We start from the raw sequence: 21995 nt of genomic DNA on the forward strand, positions 1-21995 counted from the left end.
TTATATATTTTTCTTTTTTAACATGATTTAACAGTCAATTTAAAGTTTTACAGCAAAAAAACAGAAAGATGCTTTCGTTTTATATACAGTAAAATGATGTGTATTTTATGTGTTTTTACATAGAATTCAATGTAATTTAACATTCAAGACAATTAAGCAATAGAAAAATCCTGTAAAAAAAGGCTATTTATTATTAAATCAATTTACAGATTACAACATTTATTTAATGGTTAATATTTTTAATAAAAGTAGTTTACTGTATTTTTATGGCATTTACATTTAATGTAGAAAAACAAAAGACATCTGTAAAATAATACAGTGAATTTCTGTGAAATAACTTTTTTTTTTTTACAGTGTAGGTAAGCCTATAATCTGCGCATGCTCGGGGCGCAATTTTTGCCCCGGCCGAGAAATAGGAGACGGCCAATTGGAGCGCTGCTACAGCTCACGTGTAAGCCAAAAGTATTTGGCCTGCCATAGACTTGCATTCGGCCGGCGCCCCGACTCCTCTCCCTATGTATTTTAACAGTGAATTTTACACACACACAGATAAAATGTTTATTGTATTGGAGGATTTTTAATGAATGCTGATAGGCGCCGACAGAATATCAGCCGCATTTTGTGAATAAACAATGTTTATTTAAAAAAAAAACGCAACTAGGAAGTGAAGGTGGGGGCGGCGCCCCAGCGCCCTCTATCGGCCAGCCGCCACTGCCTGACACAGATGTGTTTGTACTGGCTATCGCTTTCTGTAAGGAAATATGAGCAAACCTGTACTTCCACACAGGGAAAGGGACAAACAAACACCATACACGTACAGAGAATACACAGCCATCTTGGTGATGAAGTCTCTGATGCGCTCATTGGATTTCACTGTTTCACCGGCTGTGATACAGTGAGTGCACTGCACGGCAATGGAAAAGTGAAGGCCGTAAAAACACTCCTGTCCAACAAAGAGCATTGTGCTACTTTCCAAAAGTTGGGAACAGCTTTTCAACTGCCAACAGAGCTGTATGAGGAAATTGAGGCATTTACATGTGACCTCTACGACCACAAAGGCTGTAGGGATGTAAATTTAGCTAGGTGTCAAATGTTTAAGAGTGGGAAGTGCAATGACCGAAGTCTACCACTAAATAACGATGCCTTGCACAAACATAGTCAGCGGGCAAACTACCAGGCAGCCATATACAGGAGGTCCCAGAGCCAGCCAGACATCCCTCCGCCAATGAGCCATGGCTGGAAGATAGAGGGAGATTTCTTTGGGATTGACTGGATGTCACTTCCCCCAGCCCCAGTCGCCGTTTTAGAGCTTGTATACTGCTCCTGCAAAAAAAACAAAATGTGTGAAAGGGAGATGCACATGCACATCTAACAACCTACCATGTACAGACATGTGTCTGTGTTTGCACTGCGAAAACACACTAGTGTTATAAATGTTATCTAACACTTGAATCTTTGTCTAGTCTCGTCAATTATAGGCAAGGCAAGTGAAGATACACTTAGTCTTGGGTTTTGTCTTACCCGCTCACCTCGTAACAGTGAGACGATTGACAATATCAAAAACATGCTTGCACACACATATAACGTACTCACACACAAGTTAATGTTACTGGTCCCAATTTGGCACAATTATTACTGAAATAATTGAGAATAGACATAGTTGACATTGGTAAATTAGCTATTGTACCCTTTAAAGTTAGATAACTAGCTTGTTAATTAATTAGCTTCACAATCGCGGGTGACGTTAGGTCGGTTTTCCAGTAAAATAGCATATAGAACATGTTTGTATTGACACAACATGACATGGACTTGTTCATTAATATGTGATATGAATTAGTATGACATGTAATTCTGACCTGAAACATACTGAGACAGTAAAGTTATCCGAAACAACTCAGTTTTCTCGTCTTTCCGTTGTTTACTTCATAGTTCCGTATTTTGTAGGAATATCATTGGCAGACGTCAAGTCAGGTGACGCTTTAACAGGTTTTGATCGGTTAGCGGCATAGTAGCCCCAAGCATTCTCCTTATTAACTTATGAATCGTAAGTTTAGTTTTCATAAAACGTCGTTCGAAAATAGGCTGCCAACAAACGGAAACATGTTCCAAAATAAACCATTTAGCTTATATGAAAAAATCAACTAGTCTGCAGTTGCAGATCGATCATTTAAAAAACTAAAGCAGATAGACAGCTTCGGCCCACCGCCTGTCTCACGACTGCAAATTTGCACCACAATTTGCCCATGACCCCAACAACTTGATTGCAAACCCATAATGACGTTTAAGTGAATTCTAATAACCTAAAAACAAAGCTCAAATTGGCTGGATTTGAACCCTGAAACACTGCACAGTAGGTTCCAGGTGCAATACACAGACATTGTGTCTTATTTATGATTATAAGAGGTTAGTTTGACTTCCTCGGGGGACCCCACATGGGTCCTGATCCCAAGTTTGGGAACTCCTGCACTTCAGAGCAGCAAGGAGGGGGGAATCAAAGGCTGAACAGTGGATGGCCTTAAAAATAACTTTATTGCACTGTAAGAGCAGCATTCTACAATCATAATAACATTTTCCTTAAAATAACATTCATGTTATGGAGTGAAATCTTTTGTAAACTTTCACATGGCCACACATTCTAATGACGATGGCTTGGGTTACATCCAGATCTGTAGTGATGATGAGCCCTGATCTACCTCACATTTGAATTTTTGCCAACATAATATGATCATTATAGTCTTTCAGACCTGGAAATAGTTTTAGAGTGAGATTTTGCCTTATTCAAAATGTTAAACATCTAAAAAATGTAATAGAAAACAATTGGCATATTCATTGAAGTGCTCTCAGGAATCATGTTTTGGTTAAGGAGGAGCCCCTGGTTCTGTGTTTGGCTGTGATAAAGCTACATGAACACGATGCTGCGTGAGAAAGAGATGCGTCCTGAGGCAGTGATGATGATTGGAACATGGATTGTCGTTCGCCGTCTGTTGATCTATAATGCTGCATGGCACTGGTGTGTTCTCAGGAGGGGCTGTGGTCGTCTGGTGTGTTCTCAGGAGGGGCTGTGGTCGTCCGGCCCGAAAGAGAAGATACTGGAGCCTCCGGCTCTGTGCCTGTGCCTTGACTTGACCAGAGTATCCCCGCTGTGTACGGTGTCGGACTCCTGCCAGCTCCTTTGCCTTGAATGGGGCCTGGAGGATCTGGGGGGATAAGCAGAAACAAGGGTGAACCACAAAACAGACAGCCAAAGTAAATCCTACTGGTATGCAGTCATTAAAAAAACAAAAAACAACAACTAATAGACTAGATAATTATGTTCTATAAAAACAAGCATTCACTTATGGTTGAGCCATCTAGGCACCAGATATCACACTGGGCGACCACTCGAACATGTACCTGCCATCCGGTATAACACGGATTGTGCGGTAGAGATCCGCCGTGGAGGGCATGTCGTTGCCGAAGACAGTGGAGGATGCAGCATGTGTCTGGGATCTGGTCAGCTGGGCTGGAGTGGATAGGAGCCTCATCTCAGGCTCACTACCTACAGTAGAACACAAGTTGTTACAAAAAAGAAAAAATTGGAGTCACCTCTAAACAATTTCTATGGAAGCTTTCATCCAAGTTGTCACAATTGTCCCAGTGGAGTCGGAGATAAGGCGTGTGACACACAAATGGACAGAGACCGATCCACAGTCCCCTCCCCCGTTTCATTGCGGGAGACAATAAGCGATAATGTCATTGATTGCTTGCCCACAAGTGTCTCATAGCGATATTAAACAAACCCCACCTGAGCACGGCCAAACATCTTCGGAGCATGCTACTCTCGCTCCATCTTTACTTACTGATCGATAAGGCACTTTGTGTTTCTGATGAGGAACGTCTCTTGCGGTCCACAAATGGGGTCATGTTCAAAAACTGGTTCTTGAGCCAAGAATCGCGGTCTTCATCAAAAGCTTTTTTCTGTGGAAACCAATGTAGGAAAAGGGGTTGAAAGCAATAAGTGACACACTACCGACAAACACTACCGACAAACAACAAACAGAACCCATAATCACCCCAACACCACTTATTGTACGTGCCACATAGATGTAGATGTAATCTTTTTTTTTTTTTTTTGTGGGGCAGTCCCACTCATATTTTTCTTTTTAATGACAGTTAGAGTAGAGATTATGACAGGAAGGATGGGTGAGAGAGAGAGAAGGGATGACATGCAGGATATGTCCGCGGCTGGAATCGAACCGGGGACCCTGCGGTACATGGTCAACGCTTAATCCACTACGCCACCTAAGCTCCCCTTAGATGTAATCTTTAACTTGCCACAGAAGGTTCTAGAAAGCCAAAGGTATTACAATGCACAAGCAATGAAACAGAACTGTGCAGGGTTGCTTTCACACTAACTTTTAGTGCCAACAGTAAACATGTTCTCATAAACTAAGGCAAACAAGTCAATGTGTGCCACTGGTAGGACTTTAACATCTGGTGTAGATACCTCATGGCCCAAGCGAATGGCAGCTTCTGTGAAGTTCTTTCTCTCCCTCTCAAAATTCTTCTTCTGCTCATTAAAGAGTCTCCACTCCTCCTTCAGGCGCTCCTTCTCCTCCAGTGTGTAGCAGTCATTTAGCAAGGCAGCAGTCTCCTCATCGTAGGGCGAGTTGAGATTCTGCTACTCACACGCACACACACAATGAAGGAGGTAGAGGAAGCAGATTTGAACACTTAACTAAGTAGCTCCCGAGGGTGTCAAACTAAAGGCAATAAAAACATTGAGGTGCTTCTGTTAACCAGCGCTAGAGCTGGTGTGCGCTGCTCTCTGGTGTAGTGAAGCAGGGTCAGAGCACGAAAGCTCTCGTCTGATGTATTTTAACATGGTATGAGACTTCACAGTAAACACAGACCTCGCTTCTCGATATCTATGATGAAGCTGCACATGAAACGGTGATAGTTTTGAGGTGGTATGCAACGTCGATTTACTCGAAATACACATGAAAATAGATTTTGGGTAAACTTTGCCTTTAAGGGCACAGTCCATGATATATAATGACAGTTGTAAACATTATCCAAGGCGACATAGTGTTTACAAAAACATTTTTAACAAAAAAAGAAGTCAAACAATGTTATATTTTGGGTTATGATGAGGTAAGAAAGTAATGGTCATTAGGCATTTTCTTCGATATATAAATGACGATTGAAAATCCAAATCCGAGACTCCAAGAAAATCCAAATCCAAGACTAAATCACCATTATTAAAAGAGCCTTGTTTTGTTGACGAGCCCTACCTGTAGGAGTTGCTGCTGCGTCTGGATGAAGTCTTCACACTGCTGCACCTCCAACCTCATCCTCTCCATCTCCTCCTCGTGGACCTGTCTGGGGACCAAATCTCTCCCAGCCTGCTGTTGAGTCTGCACCAGGGAGGCTGAGGAAACATTTCGAATGTCTTTTTTTGGACAGAATGTTTCACATCACAGCAAAAACCCAGTATTGTGTGTGTATGAGAACAACCATGACAACCTCACAGAGCAAGCGGCGCTGCCAACCTTCCTCCTTAGTAACATCCAGCATTAGTGTTCAAAATCCAAGTTACAGAAGGTTGACACCAATTACATGACTGATTTGTATGCCAATTCCACCAATCCACTGGTTAGAGTAAGGAGGTGGTGGTGGTGGTGGTGGTGTTACCTTGGCTGTCCAGTCTCTCCATGTGGCTCTTCAGTCTCCTCCACTGCTGGCGGATACTGTTGGAGAGCTGCTCCCGGACGTGCTCGCAGGACTGGTCCAGGGTCTCCCTGCTGGAGTCACACACCCCCTCCTCCCTGTCTGAGCAGGCCTGAGGACAGTCACAATACAACTTTAAAAAGCTGTACATTAGGTTCTCAGCCAAATGGCTGCCCCAAGACTTGTCTCGGTATAAAAAGGTGAGAGAATAGTTGTATTGTCCCAGCACTCTCTTAAATCCAAAGATAAGCTCTGGAATGCAAGGACCTGTTTAAATATGTTGATGCCTTTTTTTGTCCAACATCAGTGCCCTTCTTAAGTAATGGGTCAGTGAAGCATTTTCTTTTGGCTCTATATTCCAAACGTTTGGATTTACATTTTGGATGACGAAGCACCATCCAGTGAATTTCGAGGCATTTGTACAGTTCAGAATACATTCTGATGCTGCCATCAGCAATTAAAACAAGTTAGCCAGCTCGAGTGGCAGCTATACATGCCCGAACCATAACACTTTCACAGATGAGATGGCATGCTGTAAATCTGGGAAGATGCTTTTCAAATCTATTTTAGATCCTTTTTGTTATTGCAAAGCTCACCAGTGCTTTTCTTGACTTTCATTGACACCTCTTTGGTAGTCATGCTGATACAAATAGCAGACTCCAAAAGACCTAGAATAAACACTACATATTGGCAGATCTCTTCCTGCACAAATAATGTGACGGAACACACCTGACTAACCAGAAACCTCTGCCCTGAAATGTGTATGTATAAAAGGTGTTGTCATTTCTACATGGTGACACCAATATGTACCAAATACCATCAAATAAAAACTGAGATCTCTACTTTAACCTCATAGTTTGGAGTGTAGAGAGAAAACTTATGGAGGGCACTGTTAATACAACATCTGCGATAATGTTATTATAACAAGATATTATAGCAGATGTTGTACATTAACAGACACTTTCTAAACACGTTCTCTTACTAACCAGCTGCTCCGTTACTGGAATAGAAATGGCTTACGAAGTTCACGTGTGGGTGTGTGAGTGTGAGAGAATGATGAAATGTTTGATAATGTTTTTAAATCACTAATGATTAGATTTAGATTAGATTACATTTTGTCTCCTTCCTTCTTGCTAGTCTTCACAGCCTAGAATATGACACACCCGCTGACGACGTCACGGTTCTACTTTTTGGTTCGCGCTGAGAACCATTATTTTCTGGTTCTAGCTGCGAACCAACTTTGCAGGCTCAGACCCAATTTATTTTCGGTCTGAACACGCTGGCTGGTTCCAGACTACGTTCGGGAACGCGAACCGGAACGGTTCCTTGCCGGTGTGTAAGCTCTATTAGATAAGCTACAGGGCCCTATTATGCACTTCATGGGCCGGTTTCACAGACAAGGCTTAAGCCTAGTCCTGGACTAAATCACACTTTCAATGTAAAATCTCCATTGAAGATGCTTTTTAGTCCAGGATTAGGCTTAAGCCTTGTCTGTGAAACTGGCCCCATCCCCATAAGTCTTAAGCAATAAGACGAGGCGGTAGATCTAAACTTAAGACGTGGAGGCGTGGTCAAGGCCATTTTGCTATTATGCTTGCGGTAGTGGGCGCCTAAAACCCGGCGCTAAGCAAAGAAATTAGTCATGGGTGTGTTTTGGGCGTCTTCTCAATCAACCCAATCAGCGTGCCAGGTGCCTTTCCCTTTAAGAACCGGCTGCATTGAGTCTTTAGCGCTATGCTATTATGGAAGTCCTAAGAAGGAGGTCAGCGCGCTTCTCTGCAGAAGAAAGTAACAAGCTCGTGCATGAGGTCAAGGCTCGTCAGTTCGCAATCTTTGGAACGGCGCGAAATCCTCCCCGAGCCAAGGTGGTGAAACAGGCATTGGTGGCTATGTCATTGCTGACCAACCGACATACGTCAGTTACTGCCTGACGGGTGAAGCGCAGCTCATACAAGCATTGCTGCTCTGTAAACAGAATAAAAGAATATATATATAGGCTATATTATAATTTTTTTAATAATAGGCTATAATATAATTGTAATTGCAATATATTATAGCATTATTAACAGTTGGATCACCAATTGAAAGCGCTAAAATGCTTAGATCACGAATCCAGGATTGATTTGAGATTTGGCCTACCTCAGCCCGAGGTAACAAAGTCGTTGCCGGTATATGCGTTCGGCGCGCCGTCTTCGTCTATCATAATTCCTTCCTAGGATATATTCCATTGTTCTCTCTCTCTGGCTTAACATTTGCCAGTGGTGGCATTTATACTGTGACCGTAATTGACGTCTTGCCGTGGAGCCACGTGCGTGTTCATGTGTGCCCACATGCATGCGCAAACCGCGGAGGCGCGCTCGTGTTTCAAAACGTGCATGAAGTCTAAACTTAAGAACTTTTCAAACCACTTCTTAGCGCTAGGAGCAAAGTCAGATCGCATAATAGCAGGGGCGCCTAGTGCACTTCATTAACATATGAACACTCCCACAATGAGTAATATATGCACGGGAGTCTTACATCTTATGTGTGGGCGCCTATCGACACCTGCATAATAGCAGTAGCGCGTATGAAGCGCATAATAAGGGTGGCGGTAGGTCTTAACCTGGCGGTGCGTCTTAATTAAGACTTAAGACGGCAAGTTAAGAAGTGCATAATAGGGCCCACAGTGTCTCAGGTAGGAGAGCGGCAAATATTCACCTGCTCCAAGCTGTCATCCACATAGTCTCCTCTTGAGCAAGGTTTCTTTGGGCTCAGAATGGAAACCATCTCTCTCTTCATCTGCTGAAGCACTTTCTTCAGCTCAGCGTTCTCCAACATCAGGGCCCTCTGACGGCTCTCGTAGTCGTTCAGCAGAGACTTATACATCATCTCCTCATGTCTGCAAAATGGAATGGAATAGAAACAATGGACAATAGAAAACAATGACAGAATAAGTATGTGTACTTAAGTATAAGTACGATCTGAGAAAAGGATCAAACCAGCAACCTTCCGATTGCACATTACATGTGCAATGAATATTAATGAACTATTAAAAGATGCATTCTACCTGGCCTCCATCTTGGGACTCTTCCATTGGCCTCTCTTCCCATCGGACCTTGCCAAGTAGTTCAAAACATCAATTGCTAGAGTTAAAGGGAGGAAATAATGAATTAAATGTTACATACAGTGCCCTGCTAAAGCAATGGCACAGCATTTGTTCTTCTTTTGGCTCTCCACTCAAACAATTGCTATGAGGTTAAAGTAGAGATTCTCTGCTTGTATTTGATGGTTGTATACATATTGGTTTCACCATTTAGAAATGACAAAAAAAATATGTACAGAAACCGCTTGTCTGCTCGAGTACAAGCAAATACCTCCAAATTCATTCGATGGCGCTTCATCATACAATAAGAGAATGACCCAAAACATACTGCCATAGCAACTAGGGAGTTTTTGAGGGCCAAAAAGTAGAAGGTTCTTGATTGGACAAGTCAATCTCCAGATTTAATTCCTATTGAATATGATTTTCATTTGCTGAAGAGGGAAATTAACAAACAACTGAAGATCGTTGCAGAGTATCACCTGAGAAAACACCCAGTGTTTCTTGGGGTCAATGGGTCGCAGATGTCAGTTATTGCATGTGAAGGATGAATAATAAACATGTGTTTAATTTGGACATTATATTAATCTGTCCTATTATTTTGGTGCCCTGAAATAGGGAGACTATTTATAATTTCTTTATCTGAATGGTGTAACCAACATGTAGTGTGTGTACATATATATATATATATATACCCTGAAATAAAAACGGACAATCTAAAAATAAAAGCTGCCCATTGCTTACGTAGGGCACTGTATTCCCATGAGTCTTCAATTTAGGTCAATGAAGAGAAGATTACATCACAATTTGAATAGGAAGTACATAAGCGTCCTCCAGACCACATCCAGAGCCAGTGGGAGGATGCTCCTACCTATTTTCTTATCCCTTTTCTCCACCATGAGTTGGTTGAGCCGCTCTTTGAGCTTGGTGCTCTCCCTCTCTTTCCTCTTGGCATCGTGGCTGTACTGAGTGGCCCTGCTGGCGATGACACTCTGGAGCTTCTGCACCTGGTTACAGCAGTCACACATCACACCTGGTTACAGCAGTCACACATATCACACCTGGTTACAGCAGTCACACATCACACCTGGTTACAGCAGTCACACATATCACACCTGGTTACAGCAGTCACACATATCACACCTGGTTACAGCAGTCACACATATCACACCTGGTTACAGCAGTCACACATATCACACCTGGTTACAGCAGTCACACATATCAAAACCACATTTCCGGCAGTCATGTTATGCTACATTAGCACATCAATAGGACAAACGACTTTACCTCATCTTTTTCTGTTTTCAGGCAGTTCTGCAGAGTCTTGATTTTTAGTTGAAGCTGCCTCTCGGTTTCATGCAGCCCTGACTTCTCCCTTTTGGAGAGCTCCAACTGATCCTGGGAACAAACACATGGCATTGGACATTAACTTACATGAACTATAATCATACAGTACGTGCATGCTCAAATAACATACATATTCTAACTTTTTGCAACTTTTTGACAACTTCATGACATCCAATAGTTCAATCGAATGAGAGACGCCCGACTACTGACTTTGAGCCTGGAGTTGTTGGTCTGCAGGTGTTCCAGGGTGCTGCAGCTCTTCAGCTGCTCCGTCTCCAGCTCCTGCAGGGAGCGCTGGCTGCGGCGCTGCAGCTGCAGCAGCTCGTACATCACGTTCAGCGCAGGCACCGTGCTCAGCCCCTCTACCGACGTTGAGCTGGGCTCGATGCACGTGGAGGACAAGCCAAAGGTGCCCATCTCCTGTACCGGCCAAAGAACAACATTGTTTTAGCCAATGACCTTTGGTAGCCTATCCAGTGACATTCACTCTATACAAATACAGAGGAAACTAATAGGGCATGCCACAATGCAAATCTCAGCAATGCATAGTTTCATATACAGTACACAATGCTACAACAGAACAGAAAACAAACCATGTGAACTTTTTTCCCCCTGAAAACATAGAAAATGATCAATGCGCGGCTAACCTTGGGGGGGTAGCGCTAGTACTAATGGTGCTAAATGGATATCGCTAGCACTAACTGTGGTCTAACGTTAAGTAGCAGCAGCCCTGACCTTAACACCTGCATAATTACTTTGAAAACAGTTTACTGTGACTATTCTCCACGCTGTCTGGAATTGTACCTAGCTGCCTGAAGCTAAAAGTTATTTCAACAGCAGCGGAGTTTAGCAGACAGGAAGATTAGTTAGCTCGCGCATCATATGACTTGCATGAGACTGAGACACCCCCCCTCCTCCCATCCAAAATATTTTTTGGGCAGATCTACACGATTCACATGGATGACCTATTTTGAGATCAAAATGGCTAATTTAGCAGAAATGTGACAAGTTTGCACCCCAGTTAAAAAGAAAATGCAACATTTGACTAGAGCCAGTGGTGTGGTACCTGATTGATGTATGATACACACTGGGGAACATTCTCCTCAGTGCAGAAGGCACTCAAGACATTGTAGGAGATTTTGGACAGTGGCATGGAGGAGTGCATTGAAGGATGGTTGTTATGCCTGGAGGGGGACATGGTCATCCGAGATATGCTGGAGAGCTCATTGTTTTCTAAACAGAGGGCAGGGGAACAAGGACAATCAATTGTTACAACAGAATCTCTTGTTGCCTTAAAATGCTTAAAGCGGGATTTTAACCTGTAATCCAGTGAATGTGTTGTTTTCATCATTCAATAGTAGACAGATTCAAAACAAATCGCATTTTAAAACGACCTCGATGTCAAGATATCTTGCTTTGAATGCCCTCAGTCCTGATGTTCCAAATTGCCCATTTGATTCAATTCCTCCAAATCCCAAGATGCCCCTCTCCCTCCCACACGAGTCCTTCTGTTGAACAGAGCTAGAGCAGCACGTGCTGTTCTCTGGGAATCACTGGTGTAATAGAACAGGGTCAGAGTGCAAAATCTGTCATCTGATGTATTATTTTAACATGGTATGTCACCTTTTTAGGAAGTAGACACATACCTCACATTTCAAAAACATAATTTTGTATTGACTAGAAATACACATACAATATAGATTTTCAGTCAACTTAAAAATCAGGCCACAAAAATAGCAACGTGCATTACAAAATACCATCAAAATACATTGTTAACCAATGACATTCAAAACTATTCTGAGACCCAATCTGCATTATTTACCCAAATGTGGCTCTATTGTTGTAGTTGTCCACCAATCTCCCATGTCAGCAAAGCGTCAGGATACATGGGAGGTCATCCGTGAGAGATGAACACACAGGCAGATCCCCGCTGTGATAGTCCTGAAATAGAGCAGCAAGCCATGACATGAGACCAATGCTGCTTAATCTGGGTCGATTCTTCACCAGCACAAGATTAAATGTCATCTGTGTAAAAGGGAGGGGCAGGTTAGGGGTGGGTGGGTACAGTGTAGTATAGTGATCCTGTAATCCTGAGTTATACACTAGACTAGAGAGATCGCACGTTCAAGGTTTGTGATTGTCAATGTCACAATGTCAGTGACACAGTTCTGAGAATAACTGAACTGGGAATGTTTCAAGTGCAAGAAAACACGAGCAGCAGCAGCAGCGGAGACAACATTCAAGCGGGTTTCTATGATCCTTCCATGTCGTACCCTACATGATATGATCTTTAGACTTTCTGTACCCTACATGATATGATCTTTAGACTTTCTGTACCCTACATGATATGATCTTTAGACTTTCTGTACCCTACATGATATGATCTTTAGACTTTCTGTACCCTACATGATATGATCTTTAGACTTTCTGTACCCTACATGATATGATCTTTAGACTTACTGTACCCTACATGATATGATCTTTAGACTTTCTGTACCCTACATGATATGATCTTTAGACTTTCTGTACCCTACATGATATGATCTTTAGACTTTCTGTACCCTACATGATATGATCTTTAGACTTTCTGTACCCTACATGATATGATCTTTAGACTTTCTGTACCCTACATGATATGACCTTTACACTTTCTGGGGAAACAAACTGAGCTACATTCTTCACTCGCCACTCCCACTGAACACAGCAGCACTGACGTGCAGGTCTGGAGACATCGGTGTACATGGCGCACCTGGATGGCCCAAGGCAATCTGGTTAAGATGCCGTGAGAAGAGAAGTGAAGGAATGTGACACCTGATTACCTCGTCGTCCTGATCCATTAACATACATACATCATGTTTGATCTGATTAACATACATACATCATGTTTGATCTGATTAACATACATACATCATGTTTGATCTGATTAACATACATACATCATGTTTGATCTGATTAACATACACACATAACGTTTGATCTGAGTTGACACGCATATGCAACTTTGCCCGATGTGACACGCAGTGTTGGAAGGATGTTGTGACTGAAGGAACGTGATCAATCAGCAGCTGTAGTTGACGTGATGGTACAGACAGTACTGCCTTACCTAGCCCGAAACCCGACCTTACCTAGCCCGAAACCCGATAAAACACCACTCGTCTTGACTCACGGCAGCATGTTTAGTTAGCTAGATTAAAGCTAGATTAAAGCTAGATTAAAGCTACTCACACGTAGAAAGTGTCCGAGCGAAGAAGGCGTAAACAGGTCGATACGTTGTCCAACCCAGAGCTGCGACCCAGCCAGAGAACGCTGCCAGCGGCTAAACTCTCTACAGCTCCCCGGCCAGTGTCTCACCAGGTTGGCCAAGGTTGATGTTTTGAAGTCTACCTCTCCTCGCTTCTAAACAAACACCACGTTGATTGGCGAGCGCGTTGTCAAGCAACCAGTATACGGCCGCTGCATTGGATGAGTTCACCTCCCGTGGACAATTATGCAAATGAGAACATGACGTAAGGGGGCCGCCTACCTGCGATCAGCCTTTCCTTCACAGGTAACAACAACAACAAGAAAGAAAGAAAGAAAGAAAGAAAGAAAGAAAGAAAGACAGAAAGACAGAAAGAAAGAAAGGAAAAAAAACGTTTTCAATTCAATAGTCTATCTATGTGCACAGTCTAACCTCACCAAAGACTTCAATGACATTATTTAATTTGAGCATAGTTTAGTTACATAGTTTTAAAAAGTAGAACATGTTGAACAGTAGGCTAAGATCAAATACAGTGCAAGGATTTTTTTCCACAATAAAGAGACCCAATAATAATGTACACAACATATTTACCAAACAGGCAACTGAATTAAGCAAATAATGTCCATAGTAATGTGCATAGTCCACAATGGCTGTAAATCTTTAGCATCTTTTGAACAATTCACAAACTTCTATAGGCAAAAACAGCAAGACATTCACTTTATCTATTGCTATTGGAAATGTCCTCTTTCCTCTTTCAGTACACACGCACGCAAGCACGCACACAGAGAGAAGCATTATGAAGGGCTCATCCAAAGCTGCAGCAGGTGGGACAGCCATCATCTATATAGATAGATAGATAGATAGACTTTATTTGTCATTGCTACAGTACAGGTACCAAACAACGAAATTTAGGAGGGGAGGCTCCCCTGGTGTTTAGGAAAGGAAAAAGAAACACATTTTAGAAAAAGCATAGATGCATAAAATCACAAGAAGGTAAGGAGCTGGTTTACATCAATAAAGGCTATGTACACAATCCACTGTACTATACTGCACAGATAGTCAACTAGGGTTGTCATATTGCACAAGAAAGTATTTTTTCACATTATTTTAAAGTGTCACAGTTTGCAGGCTTGAAAATGTACATGTTTGTGCCTCAGCACTAGCTGCCATACTATCCGTCCGGACTGTCCTGGGCCCAGAACTTAGGCCTTTTCTGTGTTCAGGGCCTTGACGGCCCTGTGGTAGAAGCTGTTCTTCTATATTGTACCTCCCGGAGTCCGGCTGCTTCCGACACTCTGCCATGAAGGCCTGGAGCTGGGACACTGGTGCTCTGTCCTGCTGCTGTTGCTGAAAGAAATCCGTTTGGCAGTTATGACTGTTCTGTTCTGATCTCATCTGTTACGTCAAGTACATTTATATTATATTATATTGTGTAAATTATGTGGAATTGTTTGTCATGTAGGCTATTGTAAGGTATTGTCTGTAGTAGGGTAATGTCATTTAATGTCATGTATTTTACTGTAAGCATGCAGGGCCCTCCTGAAATAGAGACCGTGGTCTCAGTGGACCATCCCTGCATAAATAAAGGCTCAATAACATCCTAAACAAACTCCAATATGTCCAGAACTCTGCTGCCCGTCTGCTCACCTCCACTCGCCCCTGTCCTCCAAAACCTACACTGGCTCCCGGTCAAATACAGGATCCAATTCAAAATCCTACTCACCACTTACAAAGCCATCATCAATCTGGCCCCCTCCTACCATGTCGACCTCGTCCCCCTCCACACCCCCTCCCGTTGCCTCATGTCTGACGACCAAATCACCCTCAAGACCACCAGGACCACCAGGACCAAGCTCCAGACCTGGGGTGATAGGGCCTTTTCAGCCGCAGCCCCGTCCCTCTGGACCGCCCTCCCCAACCACATCAGACAGGCCAACACCCTCCCAACATTTAAACAGGCCCTCAAAACACACCTCTTCAAGCTCGCCTTCACCAGTTAACCCTCTCCCCCTCCCCTTCCCATGTGTCCCCAGCACTACCTCAATTAGGCCCCTATACTTTATTCTATTTACCTTTTGTTTCTTTTTATTATTACTACTCGATCTTTTCAGTTTGCAAAGCGTCTTTGAGTGTCTAGAAAAGTGCTATATAATAATAATAATAATAATAATAATAATAATAATAACAATAACAATTTCAAAAACCAACCTTGATGGTCTCATATGTGTCTGTGATGAGCGCGATGAACAGACTGAGCACCATGTAGACGAAGAGAGAGATGAAGGAGTAGAGGTAGAGGCGGCTGAACAGCCACACCAGGTAGCTCTTGGCTCTCATCTTCTCAAAGGTGGAGAACATGTCGTCCCCGTTGATCAGAGAGAACAGGCACTCTGTCACCTCGGCTAAGGTTCGGAACTGAAACAAAAACTCATTTAATGATGGATCTATTTGAGTGTATTCCACAAGAGTGACTCTATCATGTATAAGTCAGTAGGAATGGGCAGAGGTGCTCAGCTCTGTTCCTCGAGGCCAACAGACCTACATTGTTACCATTTACCTGATGCTTTTAACCAAAGCAACTTACAATTAGAGATTACAGGGACAGTCTCCCTGGAGTAATTTAGGGCCGAGTGTCTTACTCAAAGGCACACTAGTGGTGTTCCCAGGTGGGATTTGAACAACTCATGACCTTCTGATCACCAGTCCAACTCATTATCCCCTAGGCCAACTATTCCCAGACCTGCAATTTTTTTTTAACCACATTGATTTCTACTTGGGAAGGTGTTCTGGGACACTCTTGAGATTGTCAATAACATAACTTGATCCATTAAATTCCAGGGGAGAAACCCAAGAGGATTGCAGGACGCAAGGCCCTGGGGTTGTACGCCCCTGGAAAACAGGGACTTTTAAACATGTCGTTCCTTGTTCGCGCCTGCTTACCTTCTCATGATACGGCCCGAGTACGATCCAACCACAGAAGCAGTAGCCCAGGTAGATCATGGCAGCACAGCAGGAGAACCGGATCACGTTTGGGAATGCTGCCCTCAGGGTCAGGATCAGAATCTGCCAGGAACAAGGAACCCTTTATCCATGTTTTGCAGACTTGAATATGAACGGTATTGTTCTTACTACACTTACGGAACAAATCATTCTTTAGCTCTGATGGTACATTACCATTGCCCTGACTTGTTTGTTACAGGAGAGAGGTAAACCTACCTTATTTACCTACCAAGAAAATAACTAGAACTAATTGAATATATATCTATTATCTATATGTACAGTACTACAATCACAAACATTTTTACCAACGTTTGGAACACACATACAGTTTCTATACACTCTTAAAAAAAGATCAGGCTGTCCCTGTCAGCAAAGAGCCCATTTGGGTTCCAAGTAGAACCCTTTTAGGTTCCAAGCCTTCTACTGTACATGGAACCTAAAATAATTGTTCAAATTGTTCTCCCACAGGGGCAGCCGAATGATTTTTGATTCTAGGTAGAACAGGAAAGAACTTAACAGTAACTTTAACGTGACAGGCGTCATACGGCCACAAAACAACATCGCTTCTTCACTCACAAGACACAGTTTTGCGTCCTCCATATTGCCAACACACATGACTGCCCTCTATATCGTAGTTCTTACGTTATATTTCCTAAAGAAACCCAGGTACCGGATCACTCCTACCCAAACCAGCATTGTTGCTGTTCCCAGCAGAATACTGCAGACATCATAGTTTGTTAGATCCTGCAAAAGAAGAATAAATAACTGGATTATCCCCACACACACGCACGCACACACACACACACACACACACACACACACACACACACACACACACACACACACACACACACACACACACACACACACACACACACATTCATTTGCTCACCCTTTCACAGGGGACACCATAAACAAAATGTGTAAACCCAATATAGCCAGTAAACCTTTGTCTGTATTCCTATTTTGAGTGCAGAGCCAACGATGGTCAGTGTGTCACTGATGATGATCATAAAGTACCAGCCATTCACAAACTCCATGCGATCTGACCAGGACACAGTTTTACCATAGAAGGTGTGGAAAAATGTAGTGTACTCCTAAATAAGAAAAATAGATCAGAGGCAAAAACACATCAATATCTACATAGATATACATAGTGCACATCAAATTTAAAGTTTGCTAGTTGAGTGAATTTGTGTGGCTGTATAGCTTAAAGTACATGGTGGGTGATAGATAGTCCTAGTACTTGGCCTTCTTGACTTACAATCTGGAGCCGAATTCCACTGGTGACTGAGCGTACGCACAAGATGAGAGAAGTGAAGCAGGCGAGGATGACGAGGGAGTCAAACAGTAACAGAGGAAGGTTAAATTTCCCCGCTGCAAAAGTCAGATATGAGTTAGATCACATTTGTCATTTTCCCATCCCTTTGTGATTGAAGTCTATGTTCTGGACAATGCATATTTTGGGATCTCGACAATCAAACGAGGTGGACTAAGGCCGTCACAGAATGAATATCAGGGGTTGTGTTTTATAAATTAATTGAACCTATTATCTATCAGAGATGGTTAAATTGTGCCCCCTTGTGGCAACATACAGGTACATGTTGTCTCCAGATCATGTGCTGTACATGGTTAGTAAGACTTGACAAAGGCTAAGGCCGAAACCTACAAAATATACACTTTTTGCATCTGGAACGAGAGTGTGCGGCTTCTATTGTATCCTGTACATGCTTAGTAACACACTGGGCTCTAATTTGGATGAGTAAATACTGCTGAGCAGAGCAAAACATACCGAACAACTCAGAATCCTCTAAATCATGATTTTATTGTACCTTGTCTTTAACAGTCTGAACATGGATTGCACATCATATAAACGCTATTGGCAGTATTCAAAACTCCCACTGGAATATGTCTAATCTCATCTATTATAAATATTACAATTAAGATGGCTCACATTTTGGCACTTTTTGCTCAATCAAATTGGAGCCCATTGAGTGTACAGAGACTAGGTAAACTAAAACTTTAAATGGTTACCAAAAAAGAGGCAACTCACTATGAACCATAAAAACAAACCTATTGAGTGGATGAATGTGTCACTAAAATCATATTGCTTACTGAACCCACACAGTTTTGAGGCAGAGCACCATAAGGTGGTGATAATGACAAACTTACAAGCACCTGCCACATTCCAGTCTCTACATTCTTTGATTCCGACATCGTTGTCTAAGTGGATCTTTATCCTTCCGCTGTGTGCACGGTTGTCAAACATGATCTGCCCCACCCCCCCAAAAAAAAATACAGCATAGACAACAGAGATCCACATTTTCAAGCCAGTAGCCGTGAGTTAGAGGAATAACTAAATTCTGTCTGCATTGCAGCTTGGTTTAAGTCATAGAGTATACAGGTTCTAGTGTACAGTATATACAATCTCTGTGTCTTCTTATTTGTAAGAAATGAATCATTCACAACTCGTAATTCAATGTCACAAACTACTCATTCAACATTTGGAACTATCTGGTTTTCCATTGCCATATCCTCTTTGGTGACCACAGCTGAAACATGCATCAAAGCTATAGAGAGAGGAAGTGGTTTCCTGCATCGTTCCTCCTACCGTAATACTGAAGACATAGCAGTCAGGAAGCTCATGGTGACGCACTGTCTGCAGGTTGATGGCCTTCAGAGTGAGGTAGATGTTCACGGATAACAACCTGAGAGTTAGGGAAGCATTCATTTAGCTGATGGTGGGGCTTTACACACTACAGGTCAAACCTCAACCATAATTAGCTGGCTTACATATTTCCCTTCTTTATTTCACATTGTCCTTTGCAGCACTGTTTCATTACAGTCATGGGCCCCTGAGCCGTAGGACGAACAAGGTCAGATATGGTGAATGTGTAACTAGGCCAGCCCAGTGCAGCTCAGCTAGGCTTACAGCCCTGTCGTGTAAACTGATATAAGACTGTGTGAGGTCTAGTGAGTCACCTTTTAAAGTGCATCGAAAAGTTCATCTCCCTTTTCAGACTGTCACTCTCAAATGGTTGCAGAGGGTATATAGAAATACATTCTGTAAAGAAAGAAATAGGAAAAAAAGCACAATTTATATACTTATATACTGTATATACCCATTCTTGAGGTGTCTATTAATAATATGAATTTCTGGCCCCTTGTTATGGATACAAACACATGCTGTCAGTTTTTCCCAGACTTCCTGTTTCTACAGTCACAAGAATCAACGGACAATGTGATTATTTTCCATGTGCAGCATGAATCAATTTCTCCATGAATACCCCTAATCTACCATAGCAACATTAAGTAGGACAGCTGATTTTTCCATGATGTTCTCCAGTACCTTTTTCAACTTGAGGGTTGATGTCAAATGTCTCGGTGCCAGGGGAGATGCTGGCGTTCCTGTAGAACTCCTGACAGAGAGACAGAGGGGTGTACGCCTCCTCAATCTTCTCATACGCATGGTTTCCTACGGTCAGGTGCTGTAGTTGTATGTACTGCCCATTGACATGGGGTGAGATGTATAATAAATATGAATAAAAAATAGGATCAAAACATTGGCTTTGGAAATGAATGATTTAAAAGTTTAGTCTAACCCTCTGAAAAGAGGAAATAGCCCGCACATCATGACATTTTGTCATTGAAGTTGTTAGGGTACGATAGCTATAGTTTCAACAAACTTCCTCTCCATCATTTCATCATTTTATAAAGTCTCATATGATGTTTTGCAACATTTATAAATGACTACGAGTCACAAACGCTTTAGATAGGCCACTGTCCATGTGTATACAATGCACACATGAAAGGATCCTAGGTCTTCTTTACCCTGTCAATTATGAAATAGATGTGGTCGTACACGTCTGTTTTTGTGTACACCGCATATCTGTCCACTCCTTGGTCCTTGTATCCCTTCAAGAAGAGGTGTTTGAATGTCATGAGGTTTTCCTCTTTGAAGGTGACCATCATCTGGTTACTCAATCCAAAAGAAACTAACTGAGAAAATAGATAGAATATTAGATATGTTACGGTACATGTTGGAAGACGGTACATGTGGAAAAACTAGGGTTAGGGTTAGGTGCTAGGGTGCTAGGGTTAAGGTTAGGGTTAGGGTTAGGGGTAGGGTTAGGGTTAGGGTTAAGGTTAGGGTTAGGGTTAGACATGCCAGCATGTACCAAGTCGACGTAGCACCTAACCCTAACCCTAGTTTTCCCACATGTACCGTTTTCCCACATGTACCGTAACAGATATATTACATTATTATTATTATTATTATTATTATTATTATTATTATTATTCACACTTATTTCACACTTATTTTCCCTTGAGAAGTGACATTAGTAATTCAGTTCCTACTTGGAATGTGATGATGGCAATTTTCAGAATCTGTAACATCATCTTCCATGGTTTCCGGCCCCGCGCCGTGTATTTCTCACATGGGTTCATGAAGAAGAACTTCAGCTTCCTCCTGAGGTCCTCCACTCCCCTGGAGTCAGAGCTCTGCTCAGAGGCCTTCCACCTAAAGCCACCGTTTGGGGTCCTCTCTTCTGGCCCCTGAGCCACAAGTGTCTCCTCGTCCTCCATCGATGCACACAAGTCCTTCTAAAGGAAGACACGACAGAGGTTTTATCCCAACAGTCTCTCTATTCCTCTCACACCCCTTCCCACTTGCTTTTCAAAATGCATCGAGATGATCCAAAGGTTCCTCCCCTGAGATGTTCTCATCCAATGAGTCAGGAGAAGGAAGTGAGAGGAAGAGAAGAAAGACTATTGGGACGTGACCAATGAGACCTGTCCTGTAAGTTAAACAAGGAACATACAGAACACAATGTGATTGAGCCTTCGGCGACAGTAGGTGCCATTGAATGTCACTCAAGCATGTACTGTAGCCTATGTAGTACTGTATGTCGTTCTATATATGACATTGTACACCATTGTACAAACATTGTGGGTAAATGGTGTCAGATGTGTATAAAGACAGGGTAGGATTTCATCATGAAGGAATTATGAATTACACTCTGAAAAGTGGAACTGCAGTTTCACTGAAAATAACAGGATGCTGAAATATCTCATCACTGTCATCCAAAGTGCATTCATTCTTTGCATTCTGATGTTTATCAAACAGGTTTTCCTGCATTCATTGACCAACTGAAATGACAATGTTTGTCAAGGTCGCAATAGTCTCATTATGCATTATGTAAGGGATTGTGTTCATTATGATACACAACATCTAACAGTGGTTGTAATGTTTTAATATAAATTACATCAAGATTAAAAATGTACAGAGGCCACTCAAACAATCTAAATATTCCCTCAGATTTGGAAACAATGATTTCCAAGTGCATGTTTGCAAAGTTACAAAAATGAAAAAAGTGATTAAAAAAAACATAGGAAACGATTTTTTTTCAGTAGGATTAATAACATTAATAACATTTTCTACATTATAATGGTCACATGGTTATTAAACTCTCAAATAACCCAAACATGCTACATTCGCATGCTTTACTGTGATTATAACAAAACAAAAAAAGCCGATCAAACACAACCAATATCTTCATCATCATTGTCATCATCGCCATCACGTTTTAATTATTAATATTTGCGCATAGGTGAGAC

General features: G+C 42.2%; 2 protein-coding genes across 2 annotated transcripts; both read right to left on the reverse strand.

Annotated features, from left to right (window-relative positions):
* Nucleotides 1–3049: 3049 nt before the first annotated feature.
* On the reverse strand, nucleotides 3050–13397 carry ssx2ipa (synovial sarcoma, X breakpoint 2 interacting protein a; the record flags this gene model as incomplete). The annotated part of the gene is made up of 14 exons (XM_080546566.1): nucleotides 13361–13397; nucleotides 11958–12076; nucleotides 11202–11368; nucleotides 10346–10555; nucleotides 10076–10186; nucleotides 9660–9795; nucleotides 8756–8831; nucleotides 8407–8587; nucleotides 5674–5821; nucleotides 5274–5410; nucleotides 4487–4660; nucleotides 3840–3957; nucleotides 3394–3538; nucleotides 3050–3197 (listed from the first exon to the last, which is right to left on the reverse strand). The coding sequence occupies exons 2-14, from the start codon at nucleotides 11998–12000 to the stop codon at nucleotides 3050–3052; spliced, it is 1794 nt and encodes a 597-aa protein (XP_080402692.1). The 5' UTR covers nucleotides 12001–12076; nucleotides 13361–13397.
* On the reverse strand, nucleotides 12157–20963 carry mcoln3a (mucolipin TRP cation channel 3a; the record flags this gene model as incomplete). The annotated part of the gene is made up of 13 exons (XM_080546567.1): nucleotides 12157–12160; nucleotides 14644–14723; nucleotides 15585–15791; nucleotides 16317–16439; nucleotides 17019–17120; nucleotides 17324–17473; nucleotides 17641–17753; nucleotides 18549–18648; nucleotides 18988–19084; nucleotides 19359–19440; nucleotides 19726–19879; nucleotides 20208–20375; nucleotides 20736–20963. 13 exons carry the CDS (start codon nucleotides 20961–20963, stop codon nucleotides 12157–12159), a joined length of 1608 nt encoding a protein of 535 aa, XP_080402693.1.
* Between the last annotated feature and the right edge of the window lie 1032 nt (nucleotides 20964–21995).

This window comes from Nansenia antarctica (genome assembly GCF_963989245.1).
Source record: "Nansenia antarctica genome assembly, chromosome: 16".
NCBI lineage: Eukaryota > Metazoa > Chordata > Actinopteri > Argentiniformes > Microstomatidae > Nansenia > Nansenia antarctica.